Below are 25,253 nucleotides of genomic sequence, written 5' to 3' on the forward strand. Positions count from 1 at the left end.
AAATTTGAGTCAGAAAACTTGGGTTCAAACCTGGCTCTGCCACTGACTGGCCATATGTGATACTGCACATGGCGCGCTCCCTGGGGTTCAGTATCTTCACTGGTAAAACGTGCGCCTGCACTAGAAAAACTCTCCTGTCTCTTCAAATTTCAACAGTTTGTGATTCTAATGGTTATTTCTTTATCTTGCCGTTAGCTACCCTAACTATTCAGCACTTAATGAAAGAACAGAATGTACTTATGGGTTTGTAATATTTTGGCTGTATTATTTAAGTGTTCTTTTTTCTATCATCCACAACAAATACTTCCATGCCATGTACAAAAGGGCACACAGTAGATGATCAGAAGTGTTCACTGAGCAAATGAATAAGTGGAAAAAAAGAGGAACATCTGATAAATAAATACATACTATTTATGGACACAATATAGAATATCACTATATGAGAAATAATACTTATCTCCAAGGAATAAAGACAAAGCACCAGATGCCAAAGAATAGTTTATGTTTTAACTTCTGTATTATACTCCTCAGAGAGGACTTGAAACCTCTCAAAGTATTAAACATTTTGATTCAGACTAATGCTTGAAAACCAAAAAGCTTAAATGTTGAGATGTACTATATTAGGTGGATATTACAATATCTTTACACAGTGTTCAGCAGTTACTATGCCTCATTAGGGTATTTCTTAACTTACCCGGAAGGTTGTGCCACTTGTTCACGGCAAACAGCCTGTGAGCAGTGACTGTGATCACAGCGGGAGTTGCCAGCCCGGGCTGGGTGTTGGCTGCCACGTGAGTGACAGGGGAGTTGGAGGGGAACTTTAGAACCATGATAACATCCTGCTGAGCTTGGTCTGTGAACATCAATGGGCTCTGCAGGAGGAGATACTGTTGAGTGGGCAAGACAAGATCCAAATATACAAGAAGGAAAAGACGAGGAAAGACAAGAAAGAGGGTGCAGGAAAAGAAGAGGAAGACCATGTTAACTCAAGCTGCAAGTGAGAGCACAGTGAGCAGAAAGGCTTATAGAAACAGCAATTAGGATCTGTTTGGTTTTCATGTGTCAATACGTCATTAGTTGAATTTCTAGGTGACTGAAGTAAAACACATTAACAGAAACACTTCAAAAATTCATAAATTTTATCAAGTCCCTTCCCCACCCCATTCCCATGAAGAACTAAAAGAATGATTTGATTTAGATTCTAAATAGGCAAAGTATTAGGGATTGTGTTAAACTATTCCAGTTGCTATTATGTGTCAAGTACAAGAGAGAAAGGAAAAAAAAAAAAAGGAATGAGAATAGGCAATAGGCACAAAAGCAAGCCAAAGTAATTTCCAAAGATCATCAAAAGTTGTGTTGAGTTAGCATGAAGATTTTGACAACTAAATAAAGAGATAATTAATTAACAAACACATTTATAAACAACAGTTGTATAGCATGCATGTATTATTACAGTAGAGAAATAATTTATGAATGTAATACACAAACTTAATTATAAAGGTGTTTCAAAGCAATGCATAATTAAATGTACTTGTAAAAACAATATATTTATATAGTGTACCAAGTCATAAACACTGCCCTATTATAATGCAAATACCACTGCTTTCTGCTGTAGCTAAGGATAAAGAGAAATACCTAGCTAGATGCTCCTCCTCCCTCTTGGTAAAGAAACTAAAGCCCAAGATTTCTGATTTCTCCTTTGAAAAGCAAAAAGTAACTGAAAATGCTAAACAAAACATTGTCTGTTCTCATAACTAGCAACAAAATAAATCGGGAAGACTACTAAGGATTTAGAACATTCCTACAAACCGTATGTCATAATCCGAGACACATATAACACCACTCTGATTTATTGGCTTTATTTATACTTTGTAGTAGTATGCTATCATACAGTAATTGCACTGTGCATTTTCAGCAATTCTCCTCTACCATTTCTATTTTCTAATAGCTGATTAGTATCATTCAGAATTGAAACACTTTGATGAAGTGCTTCTGGCTGCTTTCCTCTTGCCATATTTCAAAACACCAGGTATGTGTAAATGTGTAGGCACATATATTTAAAACGTATTTATTCAGAACTGCTAATAAAAAATTAAATACATTTGCATTTTTATTATCAGTGCTTTTAAAAAAGTTATTAAGAGTACTTAGAAAAACATATTGCACTAAGAATTCCTATTTGCACTCTTTGCATAAAGGTGTAAATAAAGGCAACTAATAAGCTACCCAGACACCCTTCTGAGCAAGTGGCTAAAAGCCAATCAATATTATGAGTTAATCCTCCCTGGATGCTCATTCAATTAAAGGTGTCAGTAATGCCTCATCTGATGTGGCCTCAATTAAATCCAACTATCTGATGGTGTGAAAACACAGGGGGATACAGCAACAGCAGCAAAACCAGACAAATAGGCAGCCTTCGTGTGCCTGCTAATTACTACACCTGGTGTATATTATGGCTCATGCACTTAACGCAGCACGAGGTGGCTTTAATTTCTGCTACAATTGTGTGTGTGTGTGAGAGAGAGAGAGAGAAATGGCTGATGGGGAACTCATCTGAAATGGTAGTAAAAACAATTAATAACCATTTGGGTCTTTTATTTTTAAAACCTCTGATATCAATAAGTAATCTCTGCTATACCAAGAACCACACAGTTTTAAGGAATTCTGTGAAACTGGGTAAAAATGAGAAACAATGAGCCAAATACAAACAAAATATCCTATAAGCTAGCTTTGATGAAGTTCTGGGAAAAGGAAACGAATGTCATTTCAGAACACCAAGCCTTATTTTTCAATTGCGTAGGTTTTTAAAAAAAATATTTACTAAAGTCAATTTATAAACTCTGAGAAAGTCAGACTATAACATACATCATGAAGTCTCACTGAAAGGAAGTTGATACATATTTCTGAGCTTAACAGCTCATATTGTAAATACAATTAGGCTCAAATTGAATAATTCCAATGTTTATGCTCTTAAAAAAACACAGAAAAATCTCTAACGTATAGGAAGAATGTCTTGTTTACATAGTGCCTCTAGTGGGCCAACTCTTAGCTACATGGCAAGGACAAGCTCTTTTCCATAGAAAGCCGCAGACACCATATCCAGAACTGTCCCCTGCATCCTTACAATAAGCTGTCTCTCAGGCTGTTCCTGCACATTTCATCCTGACTAGAGTTCCCAATGCAGGCAAGTAGCAGGAAACTCTCTGGGGAGTGCCATCACATCCGTGCCTAGTGAGTATGGACTAAGGAGCACTAGAAATAAGAAAAAGCCCAGCCCAGCATACTGGGCTAGTCTAGAGTGACGGTAACAGCTATGGATGAGCGGGACAACCAGTCAAACGGGGAACAGGAAAAGCCCTCATCCAATCCCGGGTGCCTCTGCGAGAAGTAGGAAGTCGCTAGCCAGATTTCATTTGGTTTTCCCAGATTAAGTGTGCGCTTGTTGACAACTCTGGTTTCTTTCTAACACACCTTTCTTTCCCACCCACATACGCATATGAGGAAAAGCACAATCTGCACAGGTCTGCAAAGGAGTTCAGGTATTTGATTCAGAGGGTAACGATACTGGGGAAGTGGCCTCCCAGCCTCCAAAGAGCATGTGCCTCCCCAGCCTCCCACCCTCGGGACAGTAAAGCTGATCTGCCTCGGTGAACCAATGATCCGTTTGCCACGGAAAGAGGCTGGCAGTAGGAACTCCCTTTTGGCCCCAGTGACCAAGGCTGTGCAGTGACCCAGGTAGAAAGTCAATGGAGCAATGGAGGTGCTTCCATTAGCCAGCACTGCAGCAGCCTGCGTCTCATTGACAAGCTATTACTAAAACTAATTTCAAAGCCCAAACATAAATCATTCTTACTATTTCTATGGCATTATCTTCCATTGTTCTTGCCAAATGTTCGCTTTTTGTGTAGTCTTTTCACTATAGCTACCCTTTAGGTGCTTTTAAGTATGATTTCCCCTGCTTAAAAACACTGAGGGGAAAAGGTGATGCAAATAACTGTTTAAATGCTTGTAGTTTATAATAATGATCAATTCATATAATCAGAGAAAGAAGAGTAAAAAAAGACTTGGAAGAAGAAGGAAGATGACAAAGAGGACAAAAGGGGAAAAGACACAAAGAAGGAAAGATGGGAAGAAAAAGGAAAAAAGAGACTCAAAGGCACAGAGGACCACATCTGTATCCCTGGCCCTCTTGGCATCTAACAAAATTCTACCATTCTAAGCCACAACATGGAATCAATCTATTTTAAATTATTCATTACATTTATGGAAACAGACTTAATATCCCCTATTCTTAATTTAAAACAGTAATGAGCAACCTGTTTTACTGAGGGACAATTCAAGAAAAAATATAATACCTATAGCCTGTACTTTTAAAAAGTTATTTTTGTCATGCCATTCAGGATTTGTTCCTATGCTGAATTTTCTTTATCATTAAAGAATTTTCCCCCTGAAATTTCAGGAACCATAAAAGAGGAATAGCCACATATTTTACAGTTCTAGGCTATTTCCCTACTACTGATTCTGAGCTGGCCTCTGACTTGCTTTGACCAATAGAATGCAGCATGAATGACGTCATGTGAGTTCAAAAGCAAGCTTCGAGAAGTTGTGCAGAAGGGTTCTCCTGGAACACTGCTCCCCCCATGGAAGTGGCCTTGAAAAGCTTGCTTGATGATGAAAGACCACGTGGAAAGAGCGGTCTGGCATCTCAGCACCCGCCGCAGCAGTGAGTGAGGGAGCCAAGGTGAAAAAGAAGAAATGCTTGTCTCTCCCTCAGAATCACAGGAAATATAAATCACTGTTTTATGCATTAAGCTTTGGGTGTAAGGTACATCATCATCGTCATCATTTTTTCCTCCAAGGTCCCTAACTCTCAGTAACATTTTCTATGTATTAGGATTACTTTAAACATTCCCAAACTGAAAAACAAATTGGGATGCAAAGAATAAACACAATAGGAAAACTAATCTAGATACTCATAGGATCAAACCAGAAAAGTTACCCACCCCATGTCTGGAGACTCTGTCCTCAAGTGAGGATATGAGACGATTATGGACCTTTTAATTCTGCAACACAGAGCACAACCTGATGAAATACTAGAGCACTGGAGCAACATCTGTTTCCCGAAGACTCCAGGAGAACATGCAATATTTGCTGGCTGTTAGCAGGTTCACAAACAGTGCATAAGGAGAACAGGCCCAGATGTGGCAGAGAATCTCAAGTACAACGAAAGACTGCTATGAATGTCAAGTGAGCAAGGTCTCAAAGAGACGCAAGAAATGAGAGAGTGCAGGCAGCACTTACCGCTTGCATGGCAGAACCTCTGGGAGGATGGGGCTCTATGAGTAGCTGAGAAGGCGTCTGCCCAAAACTTCGGATTTGAGCTTCAACAGCCTGAAAAAGGCATGGGCAAGTTTGAGGGTTAAGAGGTGCTAATTACAGGCAAAAGAACCACAACTGTCACCTGAAAATGTCATTCCATACTCCGGCTTGTTTCATGTTGGAAATCAACCTCGTGTTTTCACAGTGGGGCTAAGCACCTGGCAGGGAATTGAGGGTGAGGTCATTCTTCAGTAAGTACCGTGGAAGCTGTTCCTACAAAACCCTGCAAAACTTTCTCATCTTGCTCAGTGATAGGAAACAGAAACCAGCTATTACAATCAGAAATTGTCCTTTTTGGCTTCACCTCTGTTTTCTTGCATTTTTTTTTTTCCTGCTTGCTTCATCCCTGACGACTAAAGCTAATCTTTCACAGGTATAGAGAAAAGCTGTTGCTGCTTTGATTCTAGGTCCCATATCATCCTGGGAAGTAGAAGAAAGAAACATAGCACCTGTGCAAGTCGCCTGATGCCATTACTTTTGCCACAGGAAGAGCATTATTGTTGACAGTCTCTTTGAACCTAGGTGGCTAAACAGCAGAGTAAAAGCCATATGTTGCATCCAAGCATGAGATGGTTAACCCTGGGACTGAGCAAACATGAGAAACATGTGTGTGCGCCCTTTTTGAAAGATGTGTGCCTGTGCCCTTTGCCGTGCGCTCCCTACCACAGCTCTTCCCGTCCACTCAGCAGAGATGCTCACTTCCCAACCTCGTCAAGGGAAACTGTTAAATGCCAGATGCAGTCACTTTCTGTAACGATTTTATTTATTTGTTTTTGCCTGTCTCCTCCCATTAAAATATAAGATCCATGAGAGCGAGGACCTTATCTATCTTCTTTACTCTTAGATCCCTAAACTGGATGAATGAATAAATGCTACAGTATGTGTGAGGGGAGAGAAGGAAGTAAAGATACATAAAGATGATCTCAACACAGAACACACAGTCAGTATTCTTAACTTCTGGCCTAAAAGGATGAAGAAAACCTCTTTGTAAGGGAATATATGTTTATCATGCTATCTTTTAATCCTTAAGAAAATGAGTATTCAATTTTTATATGCTCTGCAGGACTATAGGCAATTAATAAATCATAAATAGGGAAATATAATCATTATCCAATATTAATTTCCTTTTTTTGTTTGATGAGGATATCATGAGTAGTGCTTTACAATGACCTTTGAAGAATCAATGATAGCAATTTATTCATTTGTACATTCACTCATAATTATCAACTAGGTACACAGCAGTATTAGGTGTCAATGTTTCTGCCCTTGAAGAAAGCAGTCCTAACATAGAAAGCAGGGCATGTACCTGGATAGTTGAATAACAGTTTGGTGCAGTCAGTCCAATAAATTCAAGGAATGTACTATGACTTGTTTAGGTAAAAAAGACTGGAAAGCACTTCTGTGAAAGCTGAGTGCTATGGTGGAAGCAGCATGGGCAAATCCTGACTGCACACCACTTATAAACTATGTCACCTAAGGCAAGTCACTCAACTTAAGTTTCACTTTTCTTCCTGTGAAATCTGGATAGTTATAGCAGCAACCTCATTGTGTTATATTAATGAGTAAATGATATATATGTAAAATACACAGCAAAGTGTTTATTAGTACAGATTAGACCCTCAATATGCAGTCAACAAATACTCATCGAGGGCTGCTAACAACAATAAGAAACATTTATTTGGTACTTACTATTTTGCCAGGAACTTTTCTCAGTGATTTTACTATCTTATATCATTTAATCTTTAAACTGTATGATGTGAGTACTTTACTATATCCATTTTATAGATAAGGAAAATAATGTGCAAAGAACTTAAGTATCTTGTCCAAAGTCACACGGTACTTAAATGGCAGACTCAAAATTTGTACCTGAGACTGACGACTTTGAGCAATGAAAAAAAGAGAAAAGACAATACGAATTCTTTTCTTTTGAATCTGCATATTTTGGAGTAAAGTGATGAACAAAAATATAAGTTTCTGTGACAGAGAACTAGTTTGGCAAGAGAAGGTGTTTTATGTCAGATATGGAATCTGAAGTGATAGCCGTCAAGCCAGGTTGACAAAAGAAAGCCCGGGACTGGCTCTGGGATGAAACATCAGAGGTGTTGATTTGGGTGTCATTCATACAAAAAATTTAAGTCAATGGTTTTTTATCCTTCCCTCTCAGTGTATTTATGGTGTGTATTTTTTAATTAATTAATTAATTAATTAATTAATTAATTTTATTGGCTGTGTTGGGTCTTCGTTGCTGCACACGGGCTTTCTCTAGTTGCGGTGAGTGGGGGCTACTCTTCATTGTGGTGCGTGGGCTTCTCATTGCGGTGGCCTCTCGTTGCAGAGCACGGGCTCTAGGCGCGTGGGCTTCAGTAGTTGCAGCACATGGGCTCAACAGTTGTGGCTCACGGGCTCTAGAGCGCAGGCTCAATAGTTGTGGCGCACGGGCTTAGTTGCTTCGCAGCATGTGGTATCTTCCTGGGGCAAGGCTTGAACCCATGTCCCCTGCATTGGCAGGCGGATTCTTACCCACTGCGCTACCTAGGAAGTCCTATGTGTGTATTTTTAACCAGTGGAAATGACTTCCTTTTTCAAATGAAATTTTACATGAAACCTCAATATAAAAAAACATAGAGATAGGGCTGTTTGATTTTAAAGGTGGGCAAAGTCATCTTTACTCAGCAGCTCCTGAGACACTTCTGAGAAATCTTAGGGTTCTGGAGCACAGTTTGAAGCTCACTGGTTTAGCTCCAAGGAAGAAAATACATGAGACACACTTTCAAAAGGACACAGAGGTGAAACTTGGGAAATACTCATATTTAGGGTTTTATATGAAGAAGCAATTCAGAAGACGGGGGCGGGGTGGTTGTTGGTGACTGGGGAGCAGGGGAGCAGGATGAGGTGATATGGAAGCCACAGATGAAGAGTCCCAAAGACAGAAAGGTCAGTAACACCAACTACTATAGAGAAACTAAGAATAATGATATTACTGCACATAAATCTTTATTACAGATATAAACTTGAACTGGTCTTAATTCTATATAATTCTAGTATCTTTAATACTACATTTACTTAACATTATTTTGAAATGAAAGGGACATGGATGATGAGACGACTTTTAAAAACACCATTCTCCTCTAACACTTTTTTTTTTTGTTTTAAAATAAAATTTACACATTACTGACCATTTTGAGGAAAAGGTTTTTTCAAGTCACGGAACACAGTAGTGGGATTATTCTGTCTCAATGACGGAACAAAAGCTGTATTATCCTACATAAGTTAAATAATAATTTTCTTTCCAAGTCCTCAAGACAACTAAAAAAACTGTATAATTCTTAGACACAAACGTTTTATTTCCTGACTAACCTTTGAGTTGCTGGTGATAGAAGTACAAAAGAAAGGGCTTTTTCAAGTGCGAAAATTATGGAATAAGACTGTCAGGGAATGACGAGAATCTCAGATCTTTATAGTCACACCTTATATCATCAACTGAGAATTCTAGGTTCTTCTCATTGTTTCTAAAGCTCCTCTGCCATTTTTCATTCATCTTGACCTCTAAACAATTCACACTGTCGATCAAACCCCGGTTACTTCACCTTCTCTCTCCTCTGGCTCCCTTGGCCCTACACTAGCTTGGTTCTCTAACCTACTCCTTTATTCTCTGTTTCGTCAGCTTCTATTCTTGTTTCTCATCTATAAATGAACTCATCACCACAAGTTCTCTTTTCACACTCCAATTTTCTCAATCTAAACTTTCTGTTATAGAATTTTTTATTTTTTTTACTATCATGACTTCAAATCTTACCTCCATATGAAGGATTTCCAAACCTAAAACCAGGGGACTCTCAATTTCTATGAAGTGCCCATTTACACTTTTGCCCGATGGCCATCTATCTACACTATGTGTATGTCTCAGCACACTCAGAATGAACAAATCCGAAATCTGGAAAAATTAATTTTATTCTAGCATTCCTCAGTCAAGGATGAGACTCCTCTTTTGATTTTATTTTTTAATGCTCTGAATCTTACTAACATTTAAAAATTTTACCTTTCTTTTGTAATCAGTCACTAGACCCAATCACTTCTTTTATGAAGTTTCTCATCTTCATCACTTCTTTCTGATTCAGTTATTTCTTACAGTCTCAGGTATTGAGTATTATAATACTCTTTACTGTTGTTTGCCATTTAGTTTCTTCCTTCAGTGTATCCTGCAGAATTGAGTTCTCTCAAACTCTCCTTTATATAATATTTCCCTGATCAAATGTCTTCAATAAACTGCCAGTACTTAAAAGATAAAGGCCTACTCCTTGATAGGAGGCAATGAGAAGAATGCTATATAATTTCTATGGTATCCTTGACAAAAAATAAATAACTTCATTCAAATCACATGAAAATATCAGAAAGACAAATTCAGGGACATTCAACAAAATATGTGACCACTTTTCACAAATATCAAGACCATTAAAGACAAGCAAAGACTGATTCACTGCTACATATAGAAGGAAACCAAGAAAGTATCAGCTAAACCCAACATGGAATTCTGCATGAGATCATTAAACAGAAAAAGAATTGTTCAAGAATGTGATGACATTTCCCCTGGTCTGTAGTTTAAGCTAATTATACTGAACCAATGTTACTTGCATGGTCTTGATCATTTTACTAGGGTTATATAAGGTGCTGATCTCAGGGGAGCCTGGGAAGAAACGTACACAAGAAATTTCTGTACTACGTTTGCAACTTGTCTGTGTCTAAAATTAATTCAAAATAAGAAAATTAAAAAAAAAAAAAAGATGAAGGCCTACTGCTAGGCAATGCAAGTAAGTCTTCTTACCTCTCTAAGTTTTACTCCCTCATCCAGTGCCCTGCAGACTCAAGCTGATTTTCTTCCGCAAACGTAACCAGCCATCTCTGCCTTGTGTTTTCTCTCATGCCGCTGCGTCTCCTAGGTTAGTCCCCCTCACCTTCAGTTTTCTAAGTCGTACCCCTTGCTAGAAAACCCTGCTTGAGTTCTGCCTTGTTGGTGTAACACTTCCCAAATCTGATAGCCTGTTCATGCTGCTGATTACACACTTGATTCAAGCTTCCTTGTAATGTTATTTAGCTTTTACCAGATTACTGGTCTGTCTCAGCATCTATACTATAGGATCAGAATATCATATTTTAGTCGTGTGCAGCAGGAAGAACAGTACCTTGTACACAGTATTCACACAACAAAAAAGTTTACTGAGTAACTTTTATATAGCAAGCCTGCCCAGACCCCTGTGCCTCATCTAGGGTTATACTGGGACAGAAAAACAAGCACAGTTCTTGATGAGGCAAAATGGGGGTGAGGAGGAGAATGGGGAGTGATGTAAAGGCTGATACAAAGAAGTCAAAAGAGTCTTTCTTAGCAATGTTCTGAAAGATGTCACTAAAGGCAATAATTCTCACTTTCAGCCCCCAACACACCTGAGGGATATGACAACACTCCAGTGTCTCAGCGCAGCAGTGATTCTTAAGGTCCGAGTGAGAAATCCTGGGGGAATACATGTGATTTGAAAAAGCCCCTCAAGTAATTTTATTATTCTCTTCACTTTTCCCTTCAGCCCTTTGTACACAGCAATAGAAAAGTCAGAGTCATAGCAGAGGTTTGAAATCACAGGAAACATACAGGTATAACATTCAGGAAGGTGAATAGGTAATAGGGTAGCTTAATGAACTCTACCAAATGCCTAAACTGTTTTTAATGAACTCTCCTTCATCAAGAGAGTTTTGGTCCCCCCAGGTAATATATTTTTAGAATTTGTTTATTATGTTTAATTTTTATTATGGAATAGGATAATGAATCCCAATGTACCCATTAGTCAATTTCAATAATTATTAACACATTTGGCCTTAGGTTACTTTAAGGTGGAGGGGGGAGGGGGGTTCAGCCTAGGCAATGTGCTAGAAAGATTTATTGGAAAATAGGAGAGTGTGTCTGCTTTTAAGCAGTTTGTTTTTTCAGGTCCACTGCAAAACTACACTGAGAACAAGAATATCAAAAAATGACCAAAAATTATAAACATCAGGCAGCAGCCTGCATCTTTGTTCAGAAGGATTAAACACACGTGGACTTGAAAGGAGATGTTCAACCCTAAAGCTGCAAATGTGATTATGTGACTCCTCTAGTTAAAATCCTTCCATCCAAATTCCTTATCATGGGGTGGCCCTGCAGCATGGGGTTAAGTATGCAGACACGGCAAACAGACTGCCTCAGTTCAAATATTAGCTTTATCACATATTTGCTGAGTGACTCTGGCAAGTTATGCCTTTGTTTCCTTGTCTAAAAATGGTGATAATTTTGGGGTATTTATTGGGTTGTTGTGAAGATTAAATGAGATAATGTAAAACACTTAGAACAGTTCTTGACACATCAGTAGGTGTTTGATATTATTACAGCATATACATAAAAGACAACAATGTCTAGCTGAGGTTAAGCATTTAATAAATGTTACTAACTACTTATACTTATAGGATTAAAAATAGTAATCTAGCTCCTGCCTATGATTCCAGTCTCATCCCCTGACACTGTCCCTCTTACCCTCTGTAACGTGTGATGTAATGTGTCATACTGCTTTTGTATATATCGTTTTCCTATTTTTTCTATTCCATTTCTCTGTGCAGTTGTCTCCTCCTTATTCTTTAAGATTCAGCTCAAGCATCTCTGTACTCTGAGAAATCTCTTTCTAGACCTCATCCAGACAGTGGTCCCTCCCTGTTGCTCTTGGAGCAATGTGCACAGAAACCCAGTACCTACTTAACTGAAATTCTAATTACTGGTCTAATTTCTGTCTTATCAATTGGACTGTAAGTCTCCTTGAGACCAGAAACTTCCAAGTATTTCTGTGCTTCTGGGGGTGGGGGGGGCTGACACACAGTAGGTGGTCAATAATTATTTACTAAATGAATGAATGATTATCCAAGCTGGCACAATTCAGCAGGGAATGCAGCTAAGAGATACACTCCTAACACTATCACAGAGCAGCCCAGCACTCAAAAAACATTCTATTAAACATTTCTACTAAAAAGCTTACATCATTCTTATTCATCAATTCCCAATTATTTCTGTAAATAGCCGGTTACTACTTTCTACAATAAACCTGAATTTAGCAGGCAGTATTCCAGATGTTGAAATATATAGTAATAAAAAAGACTATGCAAATACTTCAATACATTCCAGTAAAACCACATAGTTATATTTTATAAACAGCATCTCAAATATTACCTAGAGAATTTATTAATGGATTTCCAAATGGAAATATTATGAAAAGATTTTCAGCAAGCTGTGTATTCTATTGTTTTCTGTGCCAACCATTGCATACCTGCATGATTTTATGACTATATATAAATAAAGGGGCATTATATATAGAGAGAATATAGGTACACACACTAGATAAAATGAAAGAATGAAAGAAAAGAGAGAAAAATAAAGGACAGTAGACTGGTTTAGTGACACTGTAGGGCTTCAACTTAATGACTATTTTAGTCTCTCTGAAGTGGTCTTTTTAATCTAACAGAGGAAACAAGTTAACTCAGTACAACACTTAGTAACCAACAATAAAGCTGTAACACTTTATTTTAAAATTGGTTTGGGAGAGGAATAACTTAAACATATGGATGCAATTAAGGTAAACACATATGTACTCTGCTTCTTTTAAGCACACAACTCTGAAATTACATTTTATCCCCTATATATTTACATCTAAAAGCACTATAAAATGGGGATAGGGAAATTGAAAAAAATCACTTAATGAGAAATAACTTGCCATTTATTAGTATATTAAAATTTTCTGACATTACCAAAATTAAGTTATAGAAGGCTATCTTAAGCTTCTAGAGTAACGCCTTACCAAAAGGTATTTACAAATCCAAATAAGACTTCGTATTTTGGATTTCAGAATTAATTACCTTTTCAATGTTTAAAGAGTCACAATAAGGGCATTTAGTGATTTCTCCTGTGTTACATACCATATTATCACTTGTGACTGTTTTTCCCCTTGCCCTTAACACATCTGAATTAAGTTGGAGAAAAACTTGCTGCATATTTGACCAGTTTCCACTCAAAGTTTACGAACTTTCTAGTAACCAGCCTCAGTGCCTTCTGAGGCCACTGTTAAAATCTAGATTTGGTATTGGCAAATTAAAAAAGCATGCTAATCGTTATATGTTTAAGTTACTATTTAATTCCTAAAGGGTAAGAAATCCTGATAATATCAACTACTGAGGCCAAAAGAGTACCCATAAAAAGGAGATGCACTTGATTAAAAATGAATAATCTAAAAGAGAAAATTATCTTTATAATATATACAGTCTTATTTGCATAACACTTATAGCTGTTTAAAAAAAAAAGGGAAAGCCACATTTAGAAACATTGAGAAACCAGGCTCTCTCTTAACATAAGAAATGAAAAACAAAGTTACTTTTTAGTAGTCAGAGCAATAGGTGCACAGTCTTAAAAAATAGCATAATGAACCTAACTCAAATTATTTAAAAGAAACCTTTTAAGATTTAAATGTAAATATTCAAAGTGCCCTAGAAATAAAAAAAAAAGAAATTATTGAATTCAAGCTTTGTAAAGCATAATGTAAAAGATAAATAGCCTATCAGGAAAAAAATGTCATACATACACTACTAGCATAGGGAATTTTAAAAAGTCAATCAGATTTTATGTTCAAGATAAACCACACAATATTTAATCAACAAATTATGCAAAGCAATCCACACAAAAGATGGATACAGTGAAGAAATAAGTTAACCGAACAGAAGTAATTCTATGTAAATTTGGACTTGAAAGACAAACTTTTTTTTCAATTTTGAGAAATGAGACAGAGAAAAACAAAAATATAGTTGTCATATTTTTATGTTTTCAGATAAACATTGAGCTATTGATTCCACTTCTACAAATTTTCATAAAAGTAGAATCAGATGAATGTGAAAAGATTAAGATACAACGATGGTTACTACAGCACTCTATAACAGTAAAAATTAGGGGAAAAAACTAAACTATGCTCATGGAATACTATGCAGTCATTAAAATGAGTGAGTTGAACTGAATAGATGTGACATGGAAACTAGTCTATAGTATACTGATTTTTGAAAAATTCTAAATCATCAAAGAATAGTGTATTATCTCATTTAAATAAAAAAAAATAAACTAAACTATATAAACACACACATACATAGATACACATGTGTAAAATCTGGAAAGGTACATAAACTTATCAGCTATAATCTCTGGTGGGGAGGTGGATGAAAAGACTGGCAGAATAAAAATACCTTCTTCTTTTTATACTATTTGATATCTTAGACAAAGCATGCATTACTTTAAAAATAAAGAATAAAAATTTCCATTTTGAAAAAAAATCTTAAAAAACATAAAAATCTAAAGAAATATCTGACAACATGCGATATAGTTTTATGAAGTTTAATTTTTCCATTAACATAATAACCAGAAGTATTTCTTAACCATCTAGGAACAACATCAGCTGGTAAACTAGCCAAACACTGTGAAATCAATGGACCTTGCTACACAGTTAATTTTGTTATTTTTAGCTTATTTCCTAAATTATTTCTAATTTCAAAGAGCCATTAGTTTTAGCAATATTTTACCATCATTTATTGCTAACTAAATATTTAGAATGGTATATGCACTTTGCAAGTAAACAATGCTCTACTTACATTAGGTATTTGGAGGTATATACGTATCCTGATGACATATAGTACATAAAGAGCAAAGAAACAGTAGCTAGCTAAATAAAGTAAACCTCTTAAAAAAAAAAAAAAAGAATGCAGTGATAAGAAACCGGGGAGACGGAAAATTAGGAAAAGGAGAATTTTTACTTACATATCTACTCAGTAATATTATGGAAATTAGCACAGTGAAACATAACGTAATTATAAATTGTGAAAATATGCATCGATTTCCCATTAGTGCCTTTAACCGAGCCCATACATTCCAGGCACATTACACTGAGGCCCAGCCCAGCCTCACTACAATCACCACTTCTTGCAGCTGTCCATCCACTGCAGCATAATCCCAGCTGCCAATCTGAAAGAAACCAGCTAGTCAGAGCAGACACAACCAACAGAAACAAATGTCACTCAATAATGTTCAGCGGCACTGTGTTCATGGATAATTTCAAACAGTATCTCTGTCTAGAACATTGATGTGCTCATTCAAAACACCTCCATCTCCAGCTACTGGAAACGAGTAGATAAAGCAGCCTGCCTAGAAAAATAAGTGGAATGTTGCTTCAAAGAGGCAGCCAACACTAAGAGACAAACATAGTGAAAACATACTAAAAAGTTCTCATAGAAAAATAAATAAATCAGGATAGCTGCATTCAGAAGGTTAAACTGTTTTTCAAAACAAATATGTTTAAACTATGTCATGGAAAGAAGCATTTGGTAAGAATTATTTCATCTATTTTCTCAATAATATTTGTGAGTGTCCACTATGTACAAACACTGAAATGAGATACAGTGAGGAAACTTTGACCTCTAGGAACTCAAGCCTGAAAGACAAGACATACACACGCGTGCACGCACACACACCAATCACACAGTACTGGCAGGGACAGAGAGAGAAGGCAACAATTTACTGTTACCCCACAGTCAAATAACACTTAACATTTTAAAAATTTGCACTTAAGTATTTCCTAACTACTCTATTAACAGAATCTCAGTTCCTTCCTTGCACCAAAAATGGAAACTAAAAATAGTGATTCTAAGTAAATTTCCTCATCTTAGAAATAAAACAACATTGCTATTCGGAAATTAGAAATCTGACTATGCTATTCTAACACTTAGCAATCTGTTATACTTGCAAATAATCTTATATGGATTCTTCAAATCTATGCAATTCTTTAATTGTAATGTTTCGAGAAGCTTGAATTTAGTTTAAAATTTTGAGAACAAAATTGAGTCACTTGATTTGAGTGTACTTTTCACACTTTCAATTTAAAACGAAGATGGTGCCTGAAGGGAGCAGGGATTTATGACAGAAGTCATCAGCATAATACAACAGCTCAGGATTCCTTGCATAGCTGATAGAGAAGAAACTCATAAAACTATTAATACTTTGCTTTATGTCCTTGGATATATAATTTAGCTACACCTATTTAACTAATAAGTCTGCAATAGACATAATAACTAGCAAAAGACAAAAATTAGCTTTACTGACAACTTTAATGTTTAATCGACTAAGGGAAACTTTCTGATTTTAATATACAAGAAAGTCTGGCATAATTTCAAGGTATTTTTTTATGTAGGTTTTCAATTAAAACTTGACTAATCCTTACTGTTTATTTGGCTTTTCATTGTACAGTTCCTGCCCTGCACTATGTCAAATATGCCATCTGTGTAACACACTTCTGGCCAGAGATGCCTCAGGATTACTTTTGTAACACTCTGAATTGTGGCTGCATGAAATCGTAACTTACTGTATTCAATACTTTTACTTCATTCTCTTGCTACAAGCGTCATAAGCATCTTGTCCTAATGTCCAACTCCAACTCTTAAATCTCGCTGCAGTCACAACAAAGATTCCTGCCCCACCTGCTTACAACAGGCTTACAGACCATTCCCCTATTTAACAAATGTTAACAATGCTATAAATACCAATTGTGTTTATGCTTTCTGAAAGATTCACTGCAGCCAGTGTTCTGCAGTAGTGTTAGAGCTGAAATAAGCTGTTGACTCCCACCATGAACGTGATTGAATTCTAAGCCAAAAATGCTTTTCCTTGGATAAGATATCTGATTTGCTACTGCTGTCATGAAACTGGGGTCATGTAAACTTAAACACTCTGCTGCTTCTTTTGGAAAACAGACCTTCTCAGAGTGATTATGTGTTACTAAAACAGCATTTGGAAGGATAAATTTGGAAGAGGGAAAATCAACCGCGGACATTAAACACAGCTTAGGGGAAAGTTTTCAGGTTTTACTTTCATGTTATGAGACCCATTGTATATAATTCTTTAAATTGAGTAATATCATGGCTCTCCTCTTCCTCGTCCCTACTCATCTATGTAAATAGAGCTGAGTTCCATTTTCATAAGGAAATGAATAACTTTAATTTTTGAACACACATAAACATAAAATAACATTGTATTTGCTTGAAAAGTAAAGGAGAAAATGATACTTCCAGAAGAAATGTAGTGAGTACTTATGGTAAGGTACAAGATGGAAAAGCACAGATGATATTGTTCAGATTAATGCTGTCCTAATCAACACCAACCTGCAGTGTATCTTCCGGCCTCTGAACCTCTACCTCTGCTTCCTAGCCCCGGCGCACCCCAGGATCTGCCTCTGCACTCCCTGCATAATGGCTGCTCACACCCTGTGCTGTGTCTGTACTTTTCCTTTTGTCAAAACCTACTATCAAAAAAAACAAAAAAACAAAAAACAAAAAACCTACTATCAAGTCCCATGAACAGAGAGCTGAATGACTGGAAAAAATTGTTTCAAAAAAAAATCTGTAACTAAATAAATTATCTCTAATGGTGAAGTTTCAAGCATTAGTAAAAGGCAATGAATTCTGTGGCAGAGGCTTTCTTCTGTATATACTAAAGCACATTATACAGAAACTGTTACAGGTGACTTTTTAGCTTGTGACGCTGGCATTGGCTAACAGAGTCTAAACTTAGGGATGGAGACTTTCTACTCTTTTACTTTATACTTTCATAGTATTTGAATTTTCAGAGTTAACACAGATTTTTTTTGGATAAATAAGTTGTTAAATCCCTTTGTATATGATTTAATTATACATACACCCCCCCCCCACCAGAATCAAGAATTCATGGATCTTAAGTCAAAAGCCTTCTTGCTTTTAGAAAATGATAAGAGTTACAATTAAGAGTGATATATCTAAGATATTTTCCCTAAGAGTATAAGTGATCTATTTAGTCCTCAAATATGCTGGAAAAAAAAAATGAGGAAATGAATTCAAATTGCTGAAAACTATGAAAAACAATCTTAGTTCAGTGAGTTAAATAACAAACTAAGAGATTAGAGGTACTCTAATTTCTGAGAGAGATAAAAGTTAAGAAATTGTAAATTCCTCACCTTTATCAAAGTTACACAAAGATCATTATACATAGTCACACTATCCTAGCAGCATTAAACGTGGCTAGCCCCAGTAAGTAATTACAAAAGACCTCCAAACAGCCAAAAGCAAAGTCAATATCTTTATCCTCATGTTAACATATATCACTTGTTTGGATTTTCAAGCAGAGACTTTTCCCACTCAGAAGAGAGAAAGAGTTGTGGGTTGGCTTTGTCATCTTGATTTTAAAGAGAAACAATTTTCAGAATACAAAAAGTAGCAAATGAAAGAATTCTATGATCTCACTAACCAAAGACAATGACTATCTTCGGTCAGATGACCATATAAATAGCTTGAGGTCTATAATTCCAGAAATTTCCTAATTCATATATACACATTACAAAATTTGTGTTTTCTATGTTTCATAACATGATCTGTTTTTCCATGTAATATGGCAAAGTATTTTTCCATAGCAATACATATAGACCTATATAGCAATATTTTTTAATGATGCATTTAGCATTTCACTGTATGGATTTACCAATATTTAACCAGTTTCTCTATCGTTAGACATTTACGTGGTTTTTGTTTCTTGTGGGGTTTTTTTGGCTATTATGAACAACTATACACTTTAACATCTTTTTTTTACATACGTGTTCAATTATCCCTTTTGGTTAAAGTTCTGAGTAAATAGTGGGTATTTTAAAAACTGATAGATTGCTATAAAAATTCAACCTATTTTATCCTCACCAAATACATGACAATGTCTGTTTTCTAACCAACATTAGGAATTTTCATTATTTTTCATTTTAGATAATCTAATATGTAAAAAATGCTGTTGAATTTTAAATTGAATTTCATTGATTACTAGTGAAGGTTCATTCATTTGTGGCTTATATTTCATCTTTTGTGAATTATCTGTTCCTGAACTTTGTAATTTGTTGTTTTTTTGGATGTACCAAAACTTCAATATTTATGTAGACAAAGGCATCGATTTCCTTAATGACTTTTTGTTTTGATGTTGACTTAAAAATGGGCCTTCTCCAATTCAAAATTATAAAACTACTCACCTACCATATTTTCTAAGTCCTGTAGTTGCACTTTTTATATTTACAATATAATCTTTATTCCAAATAAATACATGTAATTCATTTGTAATTTCTTTCACTTTAAGATGTGAAATAAGGATCTAAATTTATGTTATAACAATTAGCTAGCTGTCTCATCATCACATATTGAATAAGATAGCCTTTTCCCAGTGATTTAAAATAGCACTTTTATCATATATTCTCATATATGTCTATTTCTGGAAGCTCTATTCTGTTTCATTGAACCTCAGAACTACAGCAGAGTGTTTTTTTTTTATTATTATAGTTTATACTTTTGTATCTGATGAAGTAATCAAAACCTGTTCACTTACTTTAAATTTTGTTCTATCAAATCTGGTTATTTGGTTTCTCAAACTATAGTAACAGGCTATACAGTAGCTATCAGGCTACAATAGCTAATTGTAGAGCAGGAGGACAGGTGCCCAAAAAGCAGACAAACCGACACAGTAACAAGAAGTGAGTACTGATTGTTTTAGAGTAGAAACAGGAAAAAAACTATCTTACAGTAAAACTGCCTCTACTCCTAAAAACTGTAGAGCGCCCAATGTTTTTCAAGTACACATAGAGCATTTATGAAAACTGACCATGCCCAAGGTGATTTGAGTCTCAGAAAGATTTCAAAGAATCTGTATCATATGTATCAGTCTTCAGCTTTAAATTAAGTTAAAATAAATAATAAAAAGACACTAGATTGGATGTATGGAGGCAACCCTTGCTGAAGAGATGACCTTCAAGCTGAGGCACAAATGACAAGGAGCCAGCATGTGAAAATCTGGGACAGCCAGAAACATTGGCTCTCGTAAAAAGGCGCTAATCCAGTGACAACCGTCACAGGATCAGGAACAGAAAGAAGGTCAGCGTAACAGCACACACGAATGAGGATGAGAACAGCATGGCACGAGATCAGAGAGGTAGGCAGGGGCCATCACATGGACTGAGCAGAGTTATATTCTATGTTTAAAGTGAAATAGGAAGGCTTAAGTAGAGGAGGGACATGATCTGATTTAGTTTTAAAATGTCACTTTGGCAGCTCTCTGGAAAGGGGACTGTAGATCGTTAAGGGCAGAAAAGGGTGACCAGGACTACTAATGCTAGTCAGGGAGAGATGATGACGGTGGCTTAGACTAATGACATTCAGACATAAATGGTTTCCAAATGTGCTTTGGAGACACCATCAACCTAACCGCTCTTCATCACCAACTTCTTATGCCTCTCACCCCACCCCCACCACTCCCCACACCTTGCTTTCCAGTCATAGAGCCATACGGTGCTCCTTCCCACATGCAGTGCTCTCTGTTTTCCACTGCTTCACCTACCTAACTCCTCATCCCTTAAGGATTATGTTCAGGCGGGTTACTCCTGCCTAAATCTGGGTTGGCTGTTTCTCCTCTGTGCTCCGATATGTAATGTACACATTTCACTCAGCACATCACTGTACTTACAATTTTAAACACTTATTTCTGACCTAATAAAACTCTACCAATGAACTGTTTTACATTATGGAATAGCTAACTAAGCTCTCAACTGTTGGATATAGCAAACACCATTTACATGATAATTGACAGGAGAATTCTAGATATAAGAAAGGATATAGAATTGTTCTAGAAATTGTGCCTGTAAATACAATTATATACTAAATATATTAAAGAAATTATTTAAAGAAAATACTTACTTTACATTTTTTAGGAAAAGAAAAATTATTTTGTAAAGTTAATATTCAACTCATCATGAATTTATTTTGTGAATTTGGATTTTAGGGTTTCTTTTCCCCTAATAAAAATATTCTTACTCATATCTGACTCTGAATTCAATTATCCTAATTTTCCTCTCTTCTTAACTTTCTTCTTTCCTTGGTTTTTAGGGTTTTTTTGAAATGCTGGTAGAAGGAAGAAAGATGAATGAGTCAAACTAAATTCAGCAGAATTAATCATCAGAAAATAACCAATTTTTATTTATTTGTACCTTGCTATAAAAACATATATATAATGCTAGGAAAATAGAGTAGGTTAAAAGTGGTAAAGGTAGAGTATTCTTCTCAAACTCTTCCAAAATACAGCAGAAGGAGGAACACTCCCAAACTCATTCTATAAGACCACCATCACCCTGATACCAAAACCAGGCAAAGATGTCACAAAAAAAGAAAACTACAGACCAATATCACTGATGAATATAGATGCAAAAATCCTCAACAAAATACTAGCTAACAGAATCCAACAGCACATTAAAAAAATCATACACCATGATCAAGTGGGGTTTATCCCTGGGATGCAAGGATTCTTCAAAATACGCAAATCAATCAACGTGATACATCATATTAACAAATTGAAGGATAAAAACCATATGATAAACCCAATAGATGCAGAAAAAGCTTTTGACAAAATTCAACATCCATTTATGATAAAAACTCTCCAGAAAATGGGCACAGAAGGAAATTACCTCAACATAATAAAAGCCATATATGACAAACCAAAAGCCAACATCGTTCTCAATGGGGAAAAACTGAAAGCATTCCCTCTAAGAACAGGAACAAGACAAGGGTGCCCACCCTCACCACTATTATTCAACATAGTTTTGGAAGTTTTAGCCACAGCAATCAGAGAAGAAAATGAAATAAAAGGAATCCAAATTGGAAAAGAAGAAGGAAAATTGTCACTCTTTGCATATGACATGATATCATACGTAGAAAACCCAAAAGACTACCAGAAAACTGCTGGCACTAATTGATGAATTTAGTAAAGTAGCAGGGTACAAAATTAATGCACAGAAATCTCTTGCATTCCTATACACTAACAATGAAAGAGCAGAAAGAGAAATTAAGGAAACTCTCCCATTTATTATTGCAACAAAAAGAATAAAACACCTAGGAATAAACCTGCCTAAGGAGGCAAAAGACCTGTATGCAGAAAAGTATAAGACACTAATGAAAGAAACTGAAGACGACACAAACAGATGGAGGGACATACTATGTTCCTGGATTGGAAGAATCAACATTGTGAAAATGACTGTACTACCCAAAGGAATTTACAGATTCAATGCAATCCCTATCAAATTACCAATGGCATTTTTCACAGAACTAGAACAAGAAATCTTATGATTTGTATGGAAACGCAAAAGACCCCGAATAGCCAAAGCAATCTTTTTTTTTTTTTCATTTATTTATTTATTTATTTATTTATTTATTTTTTTGGGGGGGTACACCAGGTTCAATCAACTGTTTTTATACACATATCCCCGTATTCCCTCCCTTCCTTGACTCCCCCCCCTCGAGTCCCCCCCACCCTCCCTGCCCCAGTCCTCTAAGGCATCTTCCATCCTCGAGTTGGACTCCCTTTGTTATACAACACCTTCCCACTGACTCTTTTACAGTTGGTAGTATATATATGTGTGTGCTACTCTCTCGCTTCGTCTCAGTTTCCCCTTCACCCCCCGCCCCCTCCCATACCTCGAGTTCTCCAGTCCACTCTCTGTATCTGCTTCCTTGTTCTTGTCACTGAGTTCATCAGTACCATTTTTAGATTCCGTATATGTGAGTTAGCATACAATATTTGTCCTTCTCTTTCTGACTTACTTCACTATGTATAACAGATTGTAGTTCTATCCACCTCATTAAATATAGCTCCATCTCATCCCTTTTTATAGCTGAGTAATATTCCATTGTATATATATGCCACATCTTCTGTATCCATTCATTTGTTGACGGGCATTTCGGTTGCTTCCATGTCCTGGCTATTGTAAAGAGTGCTGCAATAAACATTATGGTACAAGTTTCTTTTGGGATTATGGTTTTCTTTGGGTATATGCCCAGGAGTGGGATGACTGGATCATATGGTAGTTCTATTTGTAGTTTTTTAAGGAACCTCCAAATTGTTTTCCATAGTATAGCCAAAGCAATCTTGAGAAGGAAAGATGGAGTTGGTGGAATTAGGCTTCCTGACTTCAAACTATACTATAAGGCCACAGTGATCAAGACAGTATGGTACTGGCACAAAAATAGAAAGGTAGATCAATGGAACAGAATAGAGAACTCAGAGGTAAACCCAAGCACATATGGGCAGCTTATCTTTGACAAAGGAGGCAAGAATATACAATGGAAAAAAGACAGCCTCTTCAATAAGTGGTGCTGGGAAAGTTGGACAGCTACATGTAAAAGAATGACATTAGAACACTTTCTAACACCATACACAAAAATAAACTCCAAATGGATTAAAGACCTTCATGTAAGGCCAGACACTATAAAACTCCTAGAGGAAAACATAGAACACTCTATGACATACATCAAAGCAAGATCCTTTCTGACCCACCTCCTAGTATCATGGAAATAAAATCAAGAATAAACAAATGGGACCTCATGAAACTTAAAAGCTTTTGCACAGCGAAAGAAACCATAAACAAGACAAGAAAGCAACCCTCAGAACGGGAGAAAATACTTGCCAATGAAGCAACGGACAAAGGATTAATCTCCAAAATATACAAGCAGCTCATGCAGGTTAACACCAAAAAAGCAAATAACCTAATTCACAAATGGGCGGAAGACCTAAACAGACATTTCTCCAAAGAAGACATACAGACGGCCAACAAACACAGGAAAAGATGCTCAACATCACCAATCATCAGAGAAATGCAAGTCAAAGCCACAATGAGGTATCACCTCACACCGGTCAGAATGGCCATCATCAAAACATCTAGAAACAACAAATGTTGGAGAGAGTGTGGAGAAAAGGGAACTCTTCTGCACTGTTGGTGGGAATGTAAGTTGGTATAGCCACTATGGAAAACAGTTTGGAGGTTCCTTCAAAAACTACAAATAGAACTACCATATGATCCAGTCATCCCACTACTGGGCATATACCCAGAGAAAATCATAATCCCAGAAGAAACATGTACTGTAATGTTTATTGCAGCACTATTTACAATAGCCAGGACATGGAAGCAACCTAAATGCCCATCAACAAATGAATGCATCAAGAAGATGTGGCATATATACACAATGGAATATTACTCAGCTATAAAAAGGGATGAGATGGAGCTATATGTAATGAGGTGGATAGAACTACAATCTGTCATACAGAGTGAAGTAAGTCAGAAAGAGAAGGACAAATATTGTATGCTAACTCACATATACGGAATCTAAAAATGGTACTGATGAACTCAGTGACAAGAACAAGGATGCAGATACAGAGAATGGACTGGAGAACTCGAGGTATGGGAGGGGGCGGGGGGTGAAGGGGAAACTGAGACGAAGCGAGAGAGTAGCACACACATATATATACTACCAACTGTAAAACAGATAGTCAGTGGGAAGTTGTTGTATAACAAAGGGAGTCCAACTCGAGGATGGAAGATGCCTTAGAGGACTGGGGCAGGGAGGGTGGGGGGGACTCGAGGGGGGGGAGTCAAGGAAGGGAGGGAATACGGGGATATGTGTATAAAAACAGTTGATTGAACTTGGTGTACCCCCCCCAAAAATAAAATAAAGAAAGAAAGAAAGAAAGAAAAAATAAAAAAAAAGAAGATGTAGCATATATACACAATGGAATATTACTCAGGTATAAAAAGGAATGAAATGGAGCTATATGTAATGAGGTGGATAGACATAGAGTCTGTCATACAGAGTGAAGTAAGCCAGAAAGAGAAAAACAAATATTGTATGTTAACTCATATATACGGAATCTAAAAAAAAAAAAAAATGGTACTGATGAACCCAGTGAC

General features: G+C 36.4%; 1 protein-coding gene across 6 annotated transcripts in view; it reads right to left on the bottom strand.

The window, feature by feature from the left end:
- The window catches only part of LRBA (LPS responsive beige-like anchor protein), a 687,888-nt gene that overhangs the window by 44,635 nt on the left and 618,000 nt on the right, over positions 1 to 25,253 (bottom strand). For all 6 annotated transcript variants that reach the window (XM_057725704.1, XM_057725703.1, XM_057725702.1 and 3 more), the window contains 2 exons: positions 5,302 to 5,391; positions 695 to 872 (listed from right to left, as the gene is read on the bottom strand). In XM_057725704.1, the coding sequence (XP_057581687.1) occupies positions 695 to 872; positions 5,302 to 5,391 (268 nt within the window). The remainder of the gene's footprint in view (positions 1 to 694; positions 873 to 5,301; positions 5,392 to 25,253) is intronic.

Source organism: Hippopotamus amphibius, chromosome 3 (genome assembly GCF_030028045.1).
Source record: "Hippopotamus amphibius kiboko isolate mHipAmp2 chromosome 3, mHipAmp2.hap2, whole genome shotgun sequence".
Taxonomy (NCBI): Eukaryota; Metazoa; Chordata; class Mammalia; order Artiodactyla; family Hippopotamidae; genus Hippopotamus; species Hippopotamus amphibius.